Source organism: Haliotis rubra, unplaced genomic scaffold, assembly GCF_003918875.1.
Source record: "Haliotis rubra isolate DU_JTF1 unplaced genomic scaffold, ASM391887v1 Scf235, whole genome shotgun sequence".
Lineage (NCBI taxonomy): Eukaryota > Metazoa > Mollusca > Gastropoda > Lepetellida > Haliotidae > Haliotis > Haliotis rubra.
The window spans coordinates 1022742-1046681 of NW_025766392.1; the positions used below are offsets into that span (position 1 = coordinate 1022742).

Here is a 23940-nt window from a genome sequence, read left to right on the forward strand (position 1 = left end):
ATGAGTTACTGAAGAACAATATTCTAACCCGGACCTTCACGGATTTCAACGACATGACAGTTACAATAGCAGTTGATACCCTGAGTGAGACACCTTCACAAAGATGGCCCTGATGTACTGTGAGCTGATCGAAGCATGTGCTTGCCCCGTATATAGGTTTAAAACATTTCCATGCTATGCTGTTTTAGAAGCTTTGAGATTATTTTTGACTCCCGTGAAGATCCGGGTTAGAACTGGTCTTCAGTAACCCATGCTTGTCGTATAAGATCCGACTAACGGTCAGGCTCGCTGATTTGGTTGACACATCCCAACTGCGTAGATCGATGCTCATGATGTTGATCATTGGAATGTCTTGTCCAGACCCGATTATTTACAGACCGCCTCCATATAGCTGGTATATTGCTGATTGTGGCGTTAAACTATGCCTAGTGGTTAAAGCGTTTGCTCCTCACGCCGAAGACCCGGGTTCGACTCTCCACATGGGTACAATGTGTGAAGCCCATTTCTGGTGTCACCCGCCGTGATATTGCTGGAATATTGCTAAAAGTGTCGTAAAACATGAACACAAGCGCGATAATGGGGAGAGTGTATAGTGATATATCAAATAAGTGTACAGACAAAACGGATCGTCTAACAATCCGGATTACATTCACATCGCGACGCTAACAAGCAAGAACAAATGGTTTAAGTCTTCAAAGGTAACTGGATTGAAGTGTTCATTAAGAAGCACCCAAGCCCTGTTGACCTAGGTCAGTATAGGGTAAACACTTCCACGAACTTCACACAGGAACCGGCTATCAGCTTATTGTTTAAAGGATAAACGAAGTCCATTTGTGTCGCTTTGATAAGAAAGAATTCCGACTGAATCATTTAATACTACACGTGTCAGGTTGTGTACACCACACGGGTATGTGAGTGAGTGAGTGTGGTTTTATGCCGCTTTTAGCAATATTCCAGCAATATCACGGCGGGGGGACACCAGAAATGGGCTTCACGCATATTATACCCATGTTGGGAATTGAACGCCTTCGGCGTGATGAGCGAACGCTTTATCCACTTGGCTACCACACCACCGTACACGGGTATATGGAATAATTCCATCGCACTGATCATGATGATGATTTAATGAAGAAATTCATCCAGACTGACGAAGGCTGAGCCCAGAACGGTGGCCAGGTAAAGTCCTCGAGGAATGTCTTTTGTGTAGTGACAACCCAGCTCTTTTGTAAACAGCTTATCCGATTGGTAAGAGTCACCGTAAACGCACTGTCCCTTAACTTACTTATTTGTCAATTTGAAAAAAAAAGTGCTTTGCACCTGTGGCGTTGATGAAAGTTGTGCTGTTGATTGACACTTGGGGTTTTGGAGCGGGTAAAATCCTGTAAGAAATGTCCATTAGACGCTTGAGACCAAAATAGCCTTGATTGAGTGGAGCCGTCAGCTGTAGGGAGCTCAGTGATGGAGGTAATCTTCCATTACGGTGTCACCGACATGGCATGATAAACAGCGCTGTCTAGAGCTGTCGTGAGGCTGTGTGACAGTCGGTGACGAGAAAGTAGCCACCTGAGTTTATAGACGCTGGGAGTATGCATCACTGCATCATGCGTATCAATGTATCGGTGATGCTGGCGTGTTGTATGTAGGGCACGTGTGTTTATGTGTGGCACAGATGCTGGTTTAGTGATACTGGACAGATAGAGTGTAGGAGAAAACATCTTAACAGATGGTGGAGACAGTGTTGTGAGTCAGAGTCTGGCGTACCATCACAACATGGAGACCTCGAGCGGACATGTGCATCTTCAGGGAGGGACATCGAAGGTAGGTGGTTCTGTGGTTGTACATGGGGAACTCAGATGGGTGCCGGGCACTTGGATAGATCGTATTAGTTGGGGAGGAACGAGTGAGGTTATCTATCAAGTACAGTCCGGTAGATCAAGTACAGTCCGGTAGATCAAGTACAGTCCGGTAGATCAAGTACAGTCCGATAGATCAAGTACAGTCCGGTAGATCAAGTACAGTCCTGTAGATCAAGTACAGTCCTGTAGACCAAGTACAGTCCGGTAGACCAAGTACAGTCCGGTAGATCAAGTACAGTCCGGTAGACCATGTACAGTCCGGTAGACCAAGTACAGTCCTGTAGATCAAGTACAGTCCGGTAGACCAAGTACAGTCCGGTAGATCAAGTAGACAGTACAGTCCTGTAGATCAAGTACAGTCCGGTAGACCAAGTACAGTCCGGTAGATCAAGTACAGTCCTGTAGATCAAGTACAGTCCTGTAGATCCAAGTACAGTCCTGTAGACCAAGTACAGTCCTGTAGACCAAGTACAGTCCTGTAGATCAAGTACAGTCCTGTAGATCAAGTACAGTCCGGTAGATCAAGTACAGTCCGGTAGATCAAGTACAGTCCTGTAGATCAAGTACAGTCCGGTAGATCAAGTACAGTCCGGTAGATCAAGTACAGTCCGGTAGATCAAGTACAGTCCGGTAGATCAAGTACAGTACAGTCCGGTAGATCAAGTACAGTACAGGTAGACCAAGTACAGTCCGGTAGATCAAGTACAGTCCGGTAGACCAAGTACAGTCCTGTAGATCAAGTACAGATCAAGTACAGTCCTGTAGATCAAGTACAGTCCGGTAGACCAAGTACAGTCCGGTAGACCAAGTACAGTCCTGTAGATCAAGTACAGTCCGGTGTCAAGATCAAGTACAGTCCGGTAGATCAAGTACAGTACAGTCCGGTAGATCAAGTACAGTCAGTGTAGATCAAGTACAGTCCGGTAGTAGAGTCCGGTAGATCAAGTACAGTCCTGTAGATCAAGTACAGTCCTGTAGATCAAGTACAGTCCTGTAGATCAAGTACAGTCCGTGTAGATCAAGTACAGTCCGGTAGATCCAAGTACAGTCCTGTAGATCAAGTACAGTCCTGTAGATCAAGTACAGTCCTGTAGATCAAGTACAGTCCGGTAGATCAAGTACAGTCCGGTAGATCAAGTACAGTCCTGTAGATCTGTAGATCAAGTACAGTCCAGTGTAGATCAAGTACAGTCCGGTAGATCAAGTACAGTCCGGTAGATCAAGTACAGTCCAGTCCAGGTAGATCAAGTACAGTACAGTCCAAGTACAACAGTCTGTAGATCAAGTACAGTCCGGTAGATCAAGTACAGTACAGTCCTGTAGATCAAGTACAGTCCGGTAGATCAAGTACAGTCCGGTAGATCAAGTACAGTCCTGTAGATCAAGTACAGTCCTGTAGATCAAGTACAGTCCGGTAGATCAAGTACAGTCCTGTAGATCAAGTACAGTCCGGTAGATCAAGTACAGTCCGGTAGATCAAGTACAGTCCTGTAGATCAAGTACAGTCCTGTAGATCAAGTACAGTCCGGTAGATCAAGTACAGTCCGGTAGATCAAGTACAGTCCTGTAGATCAAGTACAGTCCGGTAGATCAAGCACAGTCCAGTCCGGTAGATCAAGTACAGTCCTGGTAGATCAAGTACAGTCTGGTAGATCAAGTACAGTCCTGTAGATCAAGTACTGTCCTGTAGATCAAGTACAGTCCGGTAGACCAAGTACAGTCCGGTAGATCAAGTACAGTCCTGTAGATCAAGTACAGTCCTGTAGACCAAGTACAGTCCGGTGGATCAAGTACAGTCCGGTAGATCAAGTACAGTTCGGGTCAACCATCACCCCAGATGGACTCGGATAGATCTAATACTCGATTAGGTGTGGACTGGAGCCATTATTCGAGTAGGAGACGGATAGATACTAGTATATTACTTGAGTCGGATTGTGGTGGAGCCATTGCTTGAGTAGGTGCAGGGGGGTCATTACTCGAGTAGGAGATATATTACTTGAGTAGGATTGTGGTGTATCCATTACTTGAGTAGAAGACGGATAGATACTAGTATATTACTTGAGTAGGATTATGGTGGAGCCATTGCTTGAGTAGGTGTAGGGGGTCATTATTCGAGTAGGAGACGGATAGATACTAGTATATTACTTGAGTAGGATTGTGGTGGAGCCATTGCTTGAGTAGGTGTAGGTGTAGGGGGGAGCCATACATCGAGTAGGTGTGGACTCGAACCATTACTCGAGACGGATACATAGATTACTCGAGTGGGAGTAGTCCGATGGATCCATTTCTGGAGCAGGTATGGAGTGGAGCCATTCATGGAGCAGGAGTCGAATGTATTCATTACTCGAGTAGTTGTCGGTTGGAGCTATTACTCGAATAGGTGTGGGGCTGTGCAATTCCTAAAGTGTGATGGATCTATTTCTCGAGCAGGTATAGAGTGGAGCTATTCATAGAGTAGGAGTCGAATGTATCCATTACTCGAGTGGGTGTCGGTTGGAGCCATTACTCGAACTGGAGTCGAATAAAATTACTATCCATTTACTCAAGTAGAAATCGCTTGCAACTATTAACTGAGAAGAAGTCTGGTTAGATTCAAGATATTGAAATGGAGTTGGAGTCGGATAGAGCCATTTCTTCAGTTTGAGTCAGCTGAGAAACATTAATCGAGTTTGGGGTGGGTGGATTAAGTAAATCAACAGAGGTCCTGTTAGTTCATTACTCAAGAGTACAAATAGGGCACAACCAGTTATTGCTCGAGTATCAGTGAGTGAAGCCTTTAATCGAGTAGGGGGTCGGTGGGGTAGCCTAGTGGTCAAAGCGTTGGCTCGTCACGCCGAAGACCCGGGTTCGAATCCCCACATGGGTACAATGTGTGAAGCCCATTTCTGGTGTCCCCCGCCGTGATGTTGCTGGAATATTGCTAAAAGCGGCGTAAAAAGAAACTCAGTACTCGAGTAGGAGTTGGCTAGGTCTACTGAAAGAAAAGTAGTCGGGTCTTGTTATACATGAAGCACGAGCACTCTGCTCGGAATAAAGTCAGGACGATTATTTCTTTCCTCCAAGCTACACGTAATTTTTAGAGTATCATATTAATGTGAAACGAAGGTTGTGTTTCTGTTAAGGTGCATATAGATAAACATGTACCCCAGATTGAAATTACGGGAAAGACTCCGTGCCAATCTCGACAACACGTGTAGTTTATTGCCGCGAGATAAAACACTTCATGCCTCACTGTCCAGAGTAATCATGTACTCTTGAACACTTGTTTACCTCCGCGCACTCAAGTAATGTCATATCTACCCGGTCCGCCCTTACTTTTACAACATTTAATATATAGCGAGCTGTGGGAGAACAATCTCCTTACAGTTCTGCAGACGTGTGGTCAGTGTGCTGTTTTGTCATGTTCGCACTCAGAGCGCCTTTCATTCTGGTGTTGAACAACCCCCGCCGAGCAACGGTAATGACTTTCTTGGTTCGCTGGGCAAGAGTCATGTTTTGCTAAATAAGATTCACGCGGCATGAGGGAGCCAAAGATTCATGTGACCTCGTAATTTGCAAAATCAGCTTTTATTGTCATATTTTCAGATATACATATAACATTTATGAATCGTTCACCCGTTGAGATTCAGGTTAATTTGGTTAATACCTGTAGTGTTGCGCCCCGTTTAAGTTATTTCAGTGCTTAGATGAACGTAAGTAAGGCTCGTACATTAACGTTGACTTGGAATTGGGCCCAGGTTGTACTTGTTGGGTGGTAGTCGGCGATGTCGTACACAAACGGGGCGGATGGTTACTCATTATATCAACCAAGTGGATCGGGTGGTCAACTCGGTGACATGGTTGATTGTCTGTCATATTATATCAACCAGGTGGATCGGGTGGTCAACTCGGTGACATGGTTGATTGTCTGTCATATTATATCAACCAGGTGGATCGGATGGTCAACTCGGTGACATGGTTGATTGTCTGTCATATATATATCAACCAGGTGGATCGGGTGGTCAACTCGGTGACATGCTTGATTGTCTGTCATATTATATCAACCAGGTGGATCGGGTGGTCAACTCGGTGACATGGTTGATTGTCTGTCATATTATATCAACCAGGTGGATCGGGTGGTCAACTCGGTGACATGGTTGATTGTCTGTCATATTATATCAACCAGGTGGATCGGGTGGTCAACTCGGTGACATGGTTGATTGTCTGTCATATTATATCAACCAGGTGGATCGGGTGGTCAACTCGGTGACATGGTTGATTGTCTGTCATATTATATCAACCAAGTGGATCGGGTGGTCAACTCGGTGACATGGTTGATTGTCTGTCATATTATATCAACCTGGTGGATCGGGTGGTCAACTGGGTGACATGGTTGATTGTCTCTCATATTATATCAACCAAGTGGATCGGGTGGTCAACTGGGTGACATGGTTGATTGTCTGTCATATTATTCAGCTAGTCTGGATTGTTGCTAAGTCATCAAACTAACAGCAACTATTGGTCATTTCTAAAACATTTTCTAAATCCTGTATGCCCTGTCTGTACAAATCTGAACCCGTAAAGGTCCGGGCTAGAATTGATCTTCAGTAACCCATGCTTGTCGCAAGAGGTGACTAACGGGATCGGGTGGTCAGACTTGCTGACTGGGTTGACACTTGTCATCGTATCCCAATTGCGTAGATCGATGTTCATGCTGTTGATCCCTGGATTGTCTGGTCCAGACTCGATCATTTGCAGACCGCCGCCATATAGCTGGAATATTGCTGAGTGCGGCGTAAAACTAAACTCACCCACTCACTGTACGCATCTGAGTCAGCGGATGTAAAACAAATTGTATTTGTACATGGCGTCTTCAGTCAAACAGTGGGTGGGCAGGGGAAACAAGCGACTCATCTCTAAGCGCTATAGGCTTGTAAATGTTACTTGTCATAGCCGTGGCCGGAACTAAATAATGGGCTGATGTTCTGGCAGCGGAGTAATCCAGTGGCACGTGATCTACTAACTCTGTTATCACATAGCTGCCTGGTACACATCAGTTCGTATCTGCAACACAGCTCAAGGACACTCGAGTCGCGTGGATGTTGGAGATAAGAGTACTCCGTTATTTACCTGTCAGTGGCCGGACTTAGAGAGGTCTTGGTTGTGTGTCCTATGCCATATACCATTGCTGTATACCCAAGATAACAGGAGGGATACTATCAAGCACTAGCAAGTGATGGGAGGTTTTGGTTATTCCAGATGTATTAACAGACGCCAAGCTACACAATTAGTCAGTGGTCATTACAAACATGTTTCTACAGACTCACGTCAATATTTGTCGCACCAACACAGATCAAATACGGTAACTGTCGAGTCAATCTGTTCCGTTAGTGAGTGAGTTGGGCTTACACCTCTGTCATTGGGATTTCAGTATATAACGACATGATAAAATATAGCTTGGAAGGAAAACCAAGAAAGATTCAGGCCACACTACAGAGGGAAAAAGACTGTCGTAGTTGTTCGCCGCTTAACTGAATCCCACGAACACTGGAATGACTCAGGAAACAACGAAAATTATATTCGAAACACAATCTACGGATCCTGGAGCGGCAAGCGGAGACAACACTGCGCAGCGATTAGGTCATCTGTAGATGAATGTGTCAAGAATTATGGCAATGTTTCCTGATGTTCTTGTCCAATCTTGCCTGTTCAGACGAACTGTGCTCCGTACCTTTTCCAAGATATAAACAACATTTCTTGCGTTGAAATGCCTGGCAGAAGACATCATACACTTGTAAATTGGTTGTAAGAAAAAGATTACATTATCACAATGTTGTTATTAGGTTGTTAGTCGGCAGTCGCCGTAACACTGTAATCTTAAGGTTCAAAACACAATTATTACACCGGGGCGGTGGGGTAGCCCATTGGTTAAAGCGTTTGCTCGTCATGCCGAAGACCCGGGTTCGATTCCCCACATGGGTACAATGTGTGAATTCCATTTCTGGTGTCCCCCGCCATAATATTGCTGGAATATTGCTAAAGCGGCGCAAGACAACACTCACTCACTCACTCAATTATCATACCCGTGTGGAATACGCCACCATCGAATAACGGTTCCTTGTTTTGTTTTTTCATGTGTAGCCACCATCTAACGAGCGTGTATACTTTCTTTCGCCCGTCAGTTTAGTAAAGTGTCGTACTATACTCAGTGAGTATGTGTTATGCCACTTACATCTATATTCTAATCGGCAGATGACGCCAGAAAGAGGCTCTGTTTAATACAGTAATGAAGTATGATATGAACCCAGGTATACAGTTAAAACAAATATGGTTTGAAGACTGTGTGGAGCGGCATCTCAAATGTGTCACACATATCACGATCGATTGACAGCACCTGTGATGTAATTTGCTAGAGGCTTATTGAGGATATCAGATGACTGGAACATTGTCTTCAGTTTATATGTTTGATCATCGTCAGAACTGTCAGCTGACTGAGGAATAGAACATATACACATATACATTGTACCCATTCGTGGAATCGAACCCTGTCGTTCAGTTTCAGCAATCTTACTCTCCTCGTAATAGCTGTTATCAACAATTTATCAACAAAATGGTGATATTCACCCGTTAAAACATACAGTAGGTTAGATTCACCTTTGATGCACACCAGTGTCACATTCACCTGTTACATAGCCTACAACGTGATTACATGCACCTGTTATTAAAGGAATAATAAGATTTATTCTCCTTTTTTAATTGGCTGTCACGTCCGTTTCAGGTACTTTCCACACTACCCCTGCCAGGAACGACGACCATGCAGCCGTCAAACGACACCCGTCGCAACTCCAGCAGCACCATCCCCTACCCCCGGGACGCACAACACCGCCGACTCTCCAACAGTCTCTCAGCTGGAATAATAACGTTGGACCCAACCATGAAGGAGTGGACGGACCGTTACATGTACAAACGTAAGTGAGTCGGGGGCAGCTGTATACTGAGACAAGGGCCTCCCACATGCAGCTGTATGTAATATTACAGAGGCATGTATAGCTGTAGGTAAGACGGGCTGTGTGTTACACAGAGGCATCTGTAGCTCTCTGTAACACGGGGTCGGGCGGTGGGGTAGCCTAGTGGTTAAAGCGTTCACTCGTCACGCCGAAGACCCGGTTTCGATTCCCCACATGGGTACAATGTATGAAGCCCATTTCTGATGTCCCCCTCCGTGATATTGCTGGAATATTGCTAAATGCGGCGTAAAACTAAACTCAATCAGCGTCGTAAAACCAAACTCAGTCAGTCAGTCAGTCAGTGTAACACGGGCTATCTGCAGTTGTATGTATCAAAGCGTACCTACAGCTGCATGTAATAGTTGTTGTCTACAGCTGCATGTAGCACTGGTGTCTGGATGTAAAACAGGGGCACCTGCGTCTGTCTGTAACACGGCGTATCTACAGCTGTGTTTAATACGTGGTGTATACAGCTACATGTAACTCAGAGGCGCTTACAGCTGACTGTAATACGGACTTTCTACAGCTGTCTGTAATACGGACTATCTACAGCTGTCTGCAACACGGACTATCTACAGCTGTCTGCAACACGGACTATCTACAGCTGTCTGTAACACGGACTATCTACAGCTGTCTGTAACACGGACTATCTACAGCTGTCTGTACCACGGACGTTCTACAGCTGTCTATAATACGGACTATCTACAGCTGTCTGTATCTACAGCTGTCTGCAACACGGACTATCTACAGCTGTCTGCAACACGGACTATCTACAGCTGCCTGTAACACGGACTATCTTCAGCTGTCTGTAACACGGACTATCTACAGCTGTCTGCAACACGGACTTTCGACAGCTGACTGTAATACGGACTTTCTACAGCTGGCTGCAGCACGGACTATCTACAGCTGTCTGCAACACGGACTTTCTACACCTGTCTGTAACACGGACTATCTACACCTGTCTAACCAGGTGTATCTACACCTGTCTGTTACACAAAGGTACATGCAGCCGTCAGTAACACTCTGTATCTACAGTCCCCCGCCGTGATATTGCTGAAATATTGCTAAAAGCGGCGTACAACTAAACTCACTCACTCACTGTATCTACAGCTGGATGTAACACGACCTATCTACATTTGTCTGTAACAGGGTGTACCTCTGTGCAGCTGAATGTAACTCAGAGACAACAACAGCTGCCTCGAACACGACCTATCTATAACTGTAGTAACAGCCCTATGAGACACGTGTTAGCATACATACTGCCACGGCGTTTCATAACGGTGTCACTAGTCTGTTCGGGTATGAATAATACATCACATTCCAGCCTTGTCACTGACGTGGCACATCTCCTGTAATAATGCTGTTCAAAGTATTGCAAATCTGATATGATAGCATTGTCACCATGGCAACTGGTGCCACTGGGGATATTTTCTGGTTTATTAGTATTGATTTGCTTGTGTTCGATATGGTTTCGATAATCCTGGAGATTCTAACGGCATGCGGTATCCGAACTGGGCTGTTCTCTTGGACAGTGTAGTTGGTACCGGAAGAGATATATGTGCTGTGTTTAAACGTACGTAATCAATTTACTGGAAATTTTCTTCTGATATCAATACTCCCAAAATTAGACTTGGTCCATTGGACAATCGAAGAGATCAGAGTACATGATACCTCCCCCCCCTCTCTCCTTTCGGTTTGTCAGTTTTTAAAGTGAAATAGAACATATACCATTTATAAAGTTGATTATACATGAAATTTATCATTGGACATGTATAACGATAGTATCAAAACGCACCAATCTATGGTCGTGAAACTACACTAGGTTGGTATTTGTTGTACAGTAGCTCATGTGCATGTGTGAGTCGAAACACCTTCATTTGTAGGGGAATGCAATATCTGAATATATTGATAATTCATTAAATTAATCATTAATACTTTTCTTCTTATTTTGAGTTGATATGAATAATTGAAAGCTAATGAGTAAATTATTCATATTATGGAGACATTCGCACATAAAGAAGTGTAAGAGATCGTCTTAAAGACAGTTGATAGCTCTGAGCGTCATTTAGAATGAATGGAGTAACACTGAAAACGTTTGTTTTGGGCATTAAATGATATTATGGGGTTAAAAAAAATCCAAACCTGAGTCAGTTGAGTACAACACTACGGCCGGACGCCTCTTTCCGTAATGGAATTGGAGTTTATAGAACACCAGAGATGATGTAGAGAATCCACGATTACATAGTGATGACCGGCCAGAGAAAGACGCCATATTGTTTCTTCAGTAAGCCTTTTCCAGGAGGGATAGAATATTTCATTATCGCGGACTCTTTGGCATTTAAGACAATAGCTTGTTGGGTTTCTGACATCTGATAATAAACGCATCAGGCATATCTCGTGAATCTACCAACACCAAAGAAAGGAGACTGATGTAAAGGTTATGATCTCCGCTTTCTGAAATGCCGAGTTTGTCATCATGGTAGACTCTCTGGACCAAGAGGCCAGACAATTGTGGAGTGGAAATGAGACGAGCAATAGTGGGAAGCTTAGGAAATGTGTGCTCTTTGAAAATACCTTAGAGGCATTCGAACCCACACTCACAGAATCAGACAGCTAATCCCCAGCACACAAAGTCAGCCTGATCAAGTCCAAATCTGTGGAAGGTGCGCTGGCTGAGTGGGTTAGATCGCTGACTTTGTGTGCTGGCGATTAGGTGCTTCACTCTGAGAGTGTGGGTTCGAATCCCGGATGGAACTCAACCCCCAAAAGTACTAGAATCTGTACTTTACTGAGAAAGTGTAATCCCAAATATAGCGTGTTACAACTGTAGGGCTGTGCACCAATCAGTCATCACCATGGCTACAGTCTCTGAACTCCTCCAACACCTACTGGTCTGTTCTCCTGGTCTGTTCTACTGGTCTGTTCTACTGGTCTGGGGACAGGACACGGACGGCAAATAGTCTATGGCACATCAGTTCGCTTCAAGAACAGAGTTGCTTCCCCTGGTCACGCCAGACACCTATGGTCTTTGTTTCTAATCAATGTCCTCTCCGATTGTGTTTCTAAGTCTGTCAACATGGTCTGTTCGTTGTTGTTTTGTATCGAAGTGGTAGACATCTCAGTCCTGCATCACTTCTGGGTATCCGCCATCATTAAGCTGACAGGCTGTGTTATAACCTATTTAGTTCAAAGTGGCGTTAAACCCAACTCACTCACCGAGGGACCGTTCATAAGTTATGGCTAAGGGGGTGATGATGATTTTTATGGAAAAGCATATACAATTTGAATGACCAACCCCCTAAAATGTATGTACAAAGTAAGTGACCCCCCTGTATGTCATGTACAAAGTAAGTGACCCCCCTGTATGTCATGTACAAAGTAAGTGACCCCCCTGTATGTCATGTACAAAGTAAGTGACCCCCCTGTATGTCATGTACAAAGTAAGTGACCCCCCTGTATGTCATGTACAAAGTAAGTGACCCCCTGTATGTCATGTACAAAGTAAGTGACCCCCTGTATGTCATGTACAAAGTAAGTGACCCCCCCTGTATGTCATGTACAAAGTAAGTGACCCCCTCGTATGTCATGTACAAAGTAAGTGACCCCCTGTATGTCATGTACAAAGTAAGTGACCCCCTGTATGTCATGTACAAAGTAAGTGACCCCCTGTATGTCATGTACAAAGTAAGTGACCCCCTGTATGTCATGTACAAAGTAAGTGACCCCTGTATGTCATGTACAAAGTAAGTGACCCCCTGTATGTCATGTACAAAGTAAGTGACCCCTGTATGTCATGTACAAAGTAAGTGACCCCCTTTATGTCATGTACAAAGTAAGTGACCCCTTTATGTCATGTACAAAGTAAGTGACCCCCTGTATGTCATGTACAAAGTAAGTGACCCCCCTGTATGTCATGTACAAAGTAAGTGACCCCTGTATGTCATGTACAAAGTAAGTGACCCCCCTGTATGTCATGTACAAAGTAAGTGACCCCCTGTATGTCATGTACAAAGTAAGTGAGTCCCCTGTATGTCATGTACAAAGTAAGTGACCCCCCTGTATGTCATGTACAAAGTAAGTAACCCCCTTATGTCATGTCATGTACAAAGTAAGTGACCCCCTGTATGTCATGTACAAAGTAAGTGACCCCCCTGTATGTCATGTACAAAGTAAGTGACCCCCTGTATGTCATGTACAAAGTAAGTGACCCCTCGTATGTCATGTACAAAGTAAGTGACCCCCCTGTATGCCATGTACAAAGTAAGTGACCCCTCGTATGTCATGTACAAAGTAAGTGACCCCCCTGTATGTCATGTACAAAGTAAGTGACCCCCTGTATGTCATGTAAAAAAGTAAGTGACCCCTCGTATGTCATGTAAAAAAGTAAGTGATCCCCCTGCATGTCATGTACAAAGTAAGTGACCCCCCTGTATGTCATACGAGTTTCCATTGTGAAACATTTTAATGAAAGTACTTTCTTCCAACTAATGATGTACCTTAACTTGAATGACCGTCACCTCGCCAGGCTGCACCACCTAATCCCTTAATCTCACGATTTGATCAATGGTTGATTAGGCTCACGTTGATATATAATTACTCTAATTGTCACTGCATATTGGGATTGCGTAAATCGATATTTGATGGCCACGCGGGTTGGTCTGGCTGTGACAGCTGGAGAATATACAACAGGTAGATCCAGCCTTAATTAGCCCCATTAAACCATCGTCTCGTTATAGAGACACGCCCATACTGACAACGTAACGGGAGAGACATGGGAACATGGTCACTTCTGTCCAGTTGCCATCAGAAGGCTGGACATTACATCTGCGTCCCGCGAGAGCCACACCTAGATACCGATAAATGATATACGATGCGTGCGCATTGTTCACGGGTATCCGATAGCTGCCGTTAATGTGCAGCCGTGTTATCAGGAGGCATGCATGGGAGATACGGGTAGCCTCTGTGTTGCACTACACCCAGAACCAGCCCCAGTGTCCCGGGCCCGTCCAGCGTCCCCCGCCCCTCCCATCAGTTGACCAAGTCATGGATACCTCTACGCGCGTTAAAGGGAAGCTCCAGAGAGCCAATGTTGTTCAACTGGAAGGCGTGACTTCAAGTACGTACTCTTTAAATCTATTTAACTTTAACTTTTTAAATTAGCATTCCGAAAAGTACTAGTAGTTATCTCGTCTTTGTCACAACGTTAGTAGTATGTCGTGAAGCCTCGACATTGTCTGAATGCATCAACGATATTATGTATTGATTTGTGATCGTGTGTCCTACCGTTGTCATGGCAAACAAAATGGCATTTTACTGATAAATCCGCCGTGGAGTATGTCGCATGTGTCGCATGTTGCTGATGACACCGAAGACAGAGAATTGTGTTAATTCAAGTGAAATATAGTTCCCTTTTTGAACATTTACTTGCAAGGTTGTATGCAAATACATAATTATCAAGGTTATGATATTACAGTGGTGGGCGACAACAGATGCTCATGTCGCCTAATGGTGTAGTGCTGTGCCGTTACTGTCAACGTGTATTGATCGATGCTCGCATCTGTAGAGGATAAACGATCTAGGAAGTTGCGTTTCCGTTTGAAGTGGTGGGACAAAAATAGCTTCCGTCCGATTTGTGACCCATTTAGATGTTACATTTGCATGGGAACATGTGTTAGTGTTTCAAGAGCCAAATGACATTGTGGTAAGTCCTTATTGTACGACAGGGGAATTCTGTGTGTCTAAGGTGTGGTTAACTGATTAAGCTTAAACTCACTCACAGTTATGAGTAGGGATTGTTTAGCTCCGCACTGAATGATACTTGACCTCTATCACGACATGTCAGCTTTTTTGGAGTGAGTGAGTGAGTTTAGTTTTACGTCACATTCAGCAATATTCCATCTATACTAGGCACATAAAGAAAATGTGCATGCAAAAATTTAAAATATAAATTGATCAAACCTGTGTAGACACATAAGGATTCAAACTCAGAGATTAATGACATGTATCCAACATGCATGCACGTGCCACGTTCTGTGACGTCAGTGGGTTCGTCCTTGAGACGTGCAATACGTTGTTGCACGTGCATTCCGGGAAAGAGAAACAGAGCAAATGAATGCCACACAATACTGTCACTTTGGAAAGCTCAACCCCTGCCCTTGCGATCATTCAAAAAATTAAACGGCTATTGCAACGCATGGTATGCCAAGGCTCACGTCTGCACAACGTCCGCTTTTAACAATATTCCAGCAATATCACGGCAAGGGACACCAGAAATGGGCTTCGCACATTGTACCCATATGTCGAATCGAACCTGGGTCTTCGGCGTGACGAGCGAGCGCTTTAACCAATAGGCTACCCCATTCGTGACCAGCTCGTGTTATTCCGGGACAAGCCGAATCTTCTTGGAGGTTACGGAAAGGGGCGAGTGGTGACGAATGAGGCTACCCGTCACCCCATTATACCTTGGTGGCCACGTGGATGAGGATCGAGGTTTCACAGTATACACTGACCTCGTGTTGTTGTTTTGTTGACATAAATTCTGCCACGTGTTCACATGCATCACACTGAAGATATCCTTTATGTACCAAACACATTCATTTTCCTCGTTGGAGTGTGTAGGCTGTTATACAGAACGAATTAAGTTGTGTATCTTAGCGATGTTTCCAACCATGTCAGATTGTTAAGGTGAGGTGAGGTGAGGTGAGGTGAAATTGGGTTTAACGTCGTGCTTGAGAATATTTCGCTCATATGACGACGTGCATGCGTGTGTACGTGTATGTGCGGCTGCTTGTACTAGCCCAGACTAAAACTGGTTTTATAGTGCTAGCCCACTAAGATACCATGCCGCAGTGAAGCATGAATACCCCACTCAGACACATTATACTGACTCCGAGCCGACCAGTCCTTGTTGTACCCATTAATGCCAAGCGCCAGGCAGGGACCAACAAATACCATTTTTTAACGTCTTTTGGTATGACGCGGTCGGGGATCGAACCCGCGACCTTCCGCTCTCTGGGCGGACGCTTCAGATTGTTAAGAATCCATGTGGTAATCACCCCACTAATGTAGTAATCTATTATCATCTATATGTCACGGGGGGGGGGGAAGTGATCCTCTTTATCCTCACTGACTGACTGACTGAGTTTGGTTTTACGCCGCTTTTAGCAATATTCCAGCAACATCACGGCGGGGGAAACCAGAAATGGCTTTATCCTCACCATATCCATCACAGTTCTTCTTGCATAAGGCATTGATATAACCATGCAGTACGACCACCACAACGACCACCCATAAACGCACGCACCCACGCACGCACGCACGCGCGCATGCACACACACGCAAAACAACCCCAAACAACGCACATGTTGTAATGTCGATAGGATATTGTAATAGGCCATGTGAAACTAAATTCACTCCCAGTCATCAGTCGCTTTTAAAATTTTGATCTTATAACTCAGTGGCGGGTGGGGGGGTGGTTCAGGGGTTCGGACCACCCCCACCCCCCCCTGAAAAATGACTTAAGTCCACATTGAAAAAAAAAATTTGCGTTGGCGGAGCCAAGGGGGTTCGGGTGATTTTAACCACCCACCCCCTTTTTAAAATTCCTGGATCCGCCCATGTAACTGGATAAAAATTAATTGGTTTCAGATATATCACCAAAACGGCGACCAACACAGTGATGTTTTATACCTTTATCACCTGTTATTCAAAAAGGTATTCTTGACACAAAATGCTCGAACTTTTTCGATTTGTTCATTTCAACGCCAGTCTTCTGATCCGTACAATTGCTCAGTCGAGTCGTGCTCCATGTATACAGTCACCATTGTCGTATAATGTATACACAAAGTGAGAATAGATTTATCATCTCTTAGGTATGTACTACAAGCAGACCCGACAAACGTTGGAATGTTAATTGTCTGCTCGTGTTCCCACGACCAAGGTGCGCTAAGGGTTGCCATCCCTTACAAGAAAAACTGTAGGTCGTATACTGCAAGTCAGCGTCGGGGAAGCGTAGCATGAAGAAAGGGTTGAATTAGGTTATCCTAAACTGTCAACGATAAAAACTGAAATTAAGTCGTTCTCAAAAGGTCATGACTAATCGTCAAAACAAACGTCCATATAAGCTTTATTAAAAAATAGCTTTGATTTCGAGGGTGAGCATTAACCACATGCGTAGCTAGTGATTAAGTGTCTGGCAAAATAATTGATAAAATCATAAAATTATAAACGTTATCAAAACGTTATGCGCCTGAAACAGTTGCTGAAACACAAGTTAAGGTGAAAAACACAAGTATATTATATCACCGTCAAATATTATATTCTTATTTGTTTTATTTTAATCCACCATCAAACGCGGGGACATAGCTTTATGTTTGTACCTGCCCTGCAGATGTCATGGTAGCCTGCCCAGTGTGGTACGATCTGAAACATTCAGCGCATTGGTCTAACCGTATGAGGGCCACACTCTGTAAAAACATAATTGTACGTAGACGTTACTTTCATTTACTTAGATGATATCTTACCTCTACGTAGAAGATACATCCATCTCCATACATTACATTATGATCCTGTCTATGTGTATGTGTGTGTGTGTGTGTGCGCGCGCGCGCGCGTGTGTGTGTGTAATGAATCTATATGAGTTGAATTCATTTCAGTTGTGACACAAAAAAGCAAAATAAAAATACAGGACATCACTACCACCACACTTACAAATTAAACTGACTGAAGTTTGGAATAATTTGGCAAGCCCAGATCGCCTCAGCCTCTGGACTTAAAGGGGCGGTGGGTAGCCTAATGGTTAAAGCGTTGGCTCGTCACGCCGATGACCCGGGTTCGAATCCCCACATGGGCACAATGTGTGAAGCCCATTTCTGGTGTCCCCCGCCGTGATGTTGCTTGAATATTGCTAAAAGCGGCGTAAAAACCAAACTCAGTCAGTCAGTCTGGACTTAAATGTTAGTCCACCCTAGTGTAAGGGATTGATATGCGATTAATATTCAGTGATTGATTTTCAGTGATTGATATTCAGAAATAATAATTTTGTTCGCAGACTGTTCAGAATGGAAAGTTATGTACCCAGAAGCAACGGGAAAACGTCAGTCGCCGGTGAACCTGCTATCACATGACGCCGTGTATGACCCTTCATTGAACAACTGTCAGATGACCTTCGCATACAGCACATCACGTGACACCGATATATTTAACAACGGTCACACATTGGTCATCTACCCGAGGTCAAAGCAAGGTAATTTCAGCAAGTTTCCATTCCAGCTTTTTGTATTTCAAAATTTGATTGCGTTTTCGTGCGTCATGATAAATACGAACACTGATTTAAGATGTGTCGCAAAGGAAACAAGGACAGTCCAAATGAGAATTTCCAAATTTTGCATCACCTCTTGGGATGTGTAACAAGCCATTGCGAATCAACATATTGCAGGGCAAACCATCGCTCTTCGATGGCGTATCATCGTACCCAGATGGCCTATTGTGGGTTAGAATTGGTCTTCAGCAACCCATGCTTGTCGTAAGAGACAACTAACGGGATCGATGGTCAGGCTCGCTGACATGGTTGACTCATGTCATCGTATCCAACTTGAGTTGATTGATACTCATGATATTGATCATTGGTCCAGACTGTTTTGATTACAGACCGCTGCCATGTAGCTGGAATACTGCTGAGTGCGGCGTTAAACAACAATTTTTTGTTGTTGTGGTGCCAAGATGGCGGCTCATCTTAACCCAATGTAATGTTTTCAGTTGCTGACTGGACTCGACAATTTTCAAACAGCTACAACTGCCTCCGTGGTGTAGTGGTTAGAGCGTCCGCCCGGAGAGCGGAAGGTCGCGGGTTCAATCCCCGACCGCGTCATACCAAAAGACGTTAAAATATGGTACTTGTTGGTCCCTGCCTGGCGCTCGGCATTAATGGGTACAACAAGGACTGGTCGGCTCGGAGTCAGTATAATGTGTCTGAGTGGGGTATTCATGCTTAACTGCGGAATGGTATCTCAGTGAGCTAGCACTATAAAACCAGCTTAAGTCTGGGCTAGTACAAGCAGCCGCACATACACATACACACGCATGCACGTCGTCATATGAGCGAAATATTCTCAAGCACGACGTTAAACCCAATTTCACCTCACCTCACTTCACCTCAAACAGCAGCTGGGAATTGTTAGCTGCGGCGTTGTTGTTGACAAGCGGCATTTGTTTACATGGGGCACTCTAACCCCACGTCATCATGTTCAGATCGAAGCTGAAATGGTCAGACCGCGGAGCTTTAGTATATCCTCAAAGGTTTGTTCTGAAAACAACATATCCTTATAACAGAACAGTTGACATCTGTAAGTTCTTCCCTTTCTACAAGCACAGCGCTGCACACACACAGAGATGTATGTTTACAAGTTGTTCTGTTGCTTCCGACAGTGTTGAGCGGGGGTCCCCTGTCCCACGGGAGTGAGTACGAACTGGGGGAGATCCGATTCCATTGGGGTCGGGATGACTCCCGGGGCTCCGAACATACCGTCAACAACAAGGCGTTTCCAATGGAGGTAAGTATGTCAAAACACCATGCTAGTAAATGGATACATCGAACGGGGTGGGGAGGCGTGGGGTGAAAGACCAGGTGTGTTGGTGAACGTTGTTTTCCACTGCGACTATAGTATGTTTGCAGTGAAAACGTACCGATGAATTTCACTTTAAACAAAAACGTAAATCAAGTTAAGTGAAATTAAGATTGCGAATCCTCATAATTTTACCTTGCCATATGAACATTTAAATCTCAGAATTTTTTTCAACTTAGGATAAAAGTTGTTTAACAAACGATCATAGTTTCAAATCGCTATTATTGGTTTGTATTACAAGGGGGTGAACGCAGTAGATGGAACAGTGAAACAAAGCACGTGCGGTACGTGATGAGCGTTAACTTAACCCAACACTACTTGTTCTCGATGTTTCATTTAAAGTGCATACCCCTTGTAACACAAACCAATAATAGCGATTTGAAACTATGATCGTTTGTTAAACAACTTTATCCTAAGTTGAATAAAATTCTGAGATTTGAATGTTCATTTGGCAAGGTAAAATTATGAGGATTCGCAATCTTAATTTCACTTTATTCTGATTTACCTTTTTGTTTAGAGTGAAATTCATCGGTACGTTTTCACTGCAAAAACAGACTTCAATAGTCACAATGGTCTGAGTATTACGTTTCTGACAGACAGACAAATCTGATGACGCGAGCAGCGTTCCCGGATCAACAAAGTCACACCATAGGCGGAAGGTCTAGGACCTTCGATCCCCGTGTGACAGTAAATCATACCCTCGGCTCGGCTGACGTTCTGAAATATGTATCTAACCGTTGAAGAAACTCAATTTATGCCAGTGGCGCTCGGCATTACCTTGCGTATCACAAAACCTGGTGAATTCTCATTTACAATTCGGGCTACAGATATGCACCGAATAGAGCGAGTTTGAATGATAATATAGTTGCACGTTAAAAGGTGGGAATAATAGAGGGTGCTCGCAATCTTTATTTCGCACTTTATTCGGTATACAATCTAACCTGAGATTTGTTTACGGGCATATGTCGTGATTTGAGCGAAATGGACGGCAAAATTATTGAAAGCTTTTCACTGAGTAAAAGACCAGGTTAGTGATAATTTCAACACTGTCACAATGGTCTGAGAATTACGTTTCTGGCAGACAGACAAATGGCTGATGACGCGAGCAGCGTTAAACGCGACGACATACACATCAACAAAGTCACTCAGTGGAACCAATGGAATCTCGGCATCGTCGATTACCAAGAGAGTGATAATTATGGCCTCCCTGGGAATACCGAGCTAAGCGACAAAGTCGATACGGAGATAATCCTCTGTGACTTTATAGTCGGCATTTCCTCGCACCCAGACAGCTTTTGACTTGACTCATGTTAACGGGCCAGGCCACCATCCTATAGCGAGAATATCGCTGTGTGGAGCGCTAGGCAACAGACAAACTTAGGTATGGGATACGGTGGATGTATTCTACACGTCTGTTGTCAGACTGTCATTGTCAGACTGTCATAAGCCCTGGTGCAGGGTGTAACATCCTGCCCGGGTCGGGGACAAATCTTTGATTCATCTACATCAGCACGATTTCATTTTTACATCGTGACATATTGTCTGATGACATACAGATGTCTACAGTAGTGACACCACTAGCTGAAGGCTCCTTGCAGCGTCTGTCATAGCTCGCATCCTACCGTTACCTAAGTAACATTCGTCACAAGCTGGGGACATTCAAGGACAAGTTGATACCTTCTGGCAGCAGTCGTCGCCGCTGTCGTCTTTTCGTAGTCTGCAAAAAGCAATCGTGACCTGGTGCATCCTGGACAAGACGACACATTGCAACATTATCAGTGCTCGGACCTTTCCGTAACCTAAATGCAGGTTAATTTCGAATGGCACGAGTTAGTCACGAATTGCCCTTGTAGTATTCGTCACAGCTCGGGTCTTTCCGTGACCTTCTAAACGGTCAAAGGGGACGAGTGGGTCACGATTTTGACTCACGAATGGACGAATGGTCATGAAGCCAACAAATAGAATAGAGTGGTGACGAATGCAGTATGACATGCCGACTTCTCATTAATGTAATGACGTAGTTCGTTGCAACGTTATGATCACACCGCTTTAAACATTCTTTGAGTAAACGTTTCTTTGAAACAGAGGTATGTATATATATATATATATATATATACGTGTACAAAAGACTGGAATATTTAACAAGGAATCTTCAATGTCTAATGTGGACGTTAAACTTGATACTCCTCATGAAATATAGTTATACCACATCTGATATTTAGTTGCACTGCACACATCCACGCGTGCATATATAAATGGTTTGTCTTTATCTATTAGGTGCAACTTGTCCACTGGAATACCCGTCACCATGACAACCTGGAGGACGCCTTGGGTAGGCCAGGAGGCGTGGCTATTGTATCTCTATTCACGCAGGTGAGTGACATATACAGGATCAATGTCTAGACTGGAAGCAGTCTCTGTTTCAAAAACATATTATTGAAAAATGAAAAATATTTTGAAAATCGAAGGTGAACGAAGTGTATTCCGAATGCCGTGATATGGTTTGAATATTGTCGCAGAAAACACGGTTCGTTCTTTAAACCAAACTGACAGGCGCTCTTCGATATACCTTTACTTTTTAAGTGTAGGAATTGAATTGCATCTATCTAATAATTCAAAAGGTGTGTTTGTGTTTATATTTCTGAGGGGCGATGGGGTCTCTTATTTGACATGTGCCCCGCCGTGATATTGTCGAATACCTCTAAATATATTAACACAATAATCATCATTCACTGACGTTTCTGTCTGCAGATAGGCCGGGAGCATCAAGGATTACGAGCTATCACCGACGGTCTGGAGGATGTCCATTATAAGGTAGTCGATGCTCTAATACCAATCTAAGAAATTTTATCAAATATTCAAATTCATTTGGAAAAATCATTATTATTTTTTTGTTTAGGGTCGTCAGAAATCCCTACTGACCGGTTTCAACCCTGCGTGCCTCCTCCCGGGTAGGTGCGAAGTAATTTTCACATGTCACATGCTGTGAATGTCACGTACAAAATCACATGTTCCTAATAGTTATTTGTCACATACGTAGACACGTGTCGCATGCATGTGTCATCCGGTGTCCTATACAGTCATGTGTTACATGCGTAGGTACATGCGTGTAGCAGGTACTGGTCAAAGGTCACACATGTAGCCACTGTCTCGTGACTTTTGTCATGTCATAAAAAGTTTTTCTCCTGTTTCGTGTAAGTGTTCACCAAGAGCTGTATGTTTACTTTCAGACCCTTCGCTAAGAGATTTCTGGACGTACGACGGCTCGCTCACAGCGCCCCCTTGTAGCGAAGAGGTGACGTGGATCCTATTCCGGTACCCTCTAATGATCTCACATCCGCAGGTACACAAGATGTGTTCATCGACTTTAATGTTGCAGCAATGTTCCTGCTGTGTGACGTCGGGGTGCATTTCATCCAGTCAGACAATCCGATGATGGATATAAGCAATGATCACCCGTGAAGATCCGGGTTAGAATTGATCTTTAATAACCCATGCTTGTTGTGAGAGGCGACTAACCGGATCGTGTGATCAGGCACGCTGACTTGGTTGACACATGTCATCGTATCACAATTCCGCGGATTGATGCTCATGCTGTTGATCACTGGATTGTCTGGTCCAGACCCGACCATTTACAGACCGCCGCCATATAGCTGGAATATACCTGAGTGCGACGTAAAACTACACTCACTCACTATAACTGACTGACTGACTGAGTTTGGTTTTACGCCGCTTTTAGCAATATTCCAGCAACATCACGGCGGGGGACACCAGAAATGGGCTTCACACATTGTACTCATGTGGGGATTCGAACCCGGGTCTTCGGCGTGACGAGCCAACGCTTAACCACTAGGTTACCCCACCGCCCCAACTCACTATAAACAATGATCCATTCTATCAGGGTATATGTTTTTCTTCTATATTATGGAACACATAATTTAAAGACCGCCTCCGTGGTGTAGTGGTTAGAGCGTCCGCCCGGAGTGCGGAAGGTCGCGGGTTCGATCCCCGACCGCGTCATACCAAAAGACGTTAAAATATGGTACTTATTGGTCCCTGCCTGGCGCTCGGCATTAATGGGTACAACAAGGACTGGTCGGCTTGGAGTCAGTATAATGTGTCTGAGTGGGGTATTCATGCTTCACTGCGGCATGGTATCTCAGTGGGCAAGCATTATAAAACCAGCTTCAGTCTGGGCTAGTACAAGCAACCGCACATACACATACACACGCATGCACGTCGTCATATGAGCGAAATATTCTCAAGCACGACTTTAAACCCAATTTCACCACCACCACCACCATAATTTAAAAATAATCTACCGGGGTATTTTGCTTAAAACCCAGTGTGTATAAGATGGTTTAAAGCGTTTGTAAGTGCCTACAGAAAGTAAGCTGCAAAATCTCCTTGTCCGACAGTTTAGCATACTGAGTCTGGTCACGTGGGTTGTCCATATCCGCTTTCCTTGGGAGGAAC

At 44.2% G+C, this 23940-nt stretch overlaps 1 protein-coding gene across 1 annotated transcript; it reads left to right on the forward strand.

Moving 5' to 3' along the window:
- The first annotated feature begins 1544 nt into the window (after nucleotides 1-1544).
- LOC124278360 (carbonic anhydrase-related protein-like) lies at nucleotides 1545-22900 on the forward strand. The gene is made up of 8 exons (XM_046714083.1): nucleotides 1545-1818; nucleotides 8614-8803; nucleotides 17892-18086; nucleotides 19268-19392; nucleotides 21742-21837; nucleotides 22216-22278; nucleotides 22364-22415; nucleotides 22695-22900. Exons 1-8 carry the CDS (start codon nucleotides 1771-1773, stop codon nucleotides 22898-22900), a joined length of 975 nt encoding a protein of 324 aa, XP_046570039.1. The 5' UTR covers nucleotides 1545-1770.
- The last annotated feature ends 1040 nt before the right edge of the window (nucleotides 22901-23940 follow it).

Bases quoted from the DNA above. Each gene is read 5' to 3' on its own strand.
- LOC124278360 (XM_046714083.1), top strand. From the start codon at position 1,771: ATGGAGACCTCGAGCGGACATGTGCATCTTCAGGGAGGGACATCGAAG. The intron at 19,393-21,741 runs GTAAGTATGTCA...TTTATCTATTAG, and splicing joins ACAAGGCGTTTCCAATGGAG to GTGCAACTTGTCCACTGGAA. The intron at 21,838-22,215 runs GTGAGTGACATA...TTCTGTCTGCAG, and splicing joins TTGTATCTCTATTCACGCAG to ATAGGCCGGGAGCATCAAGG.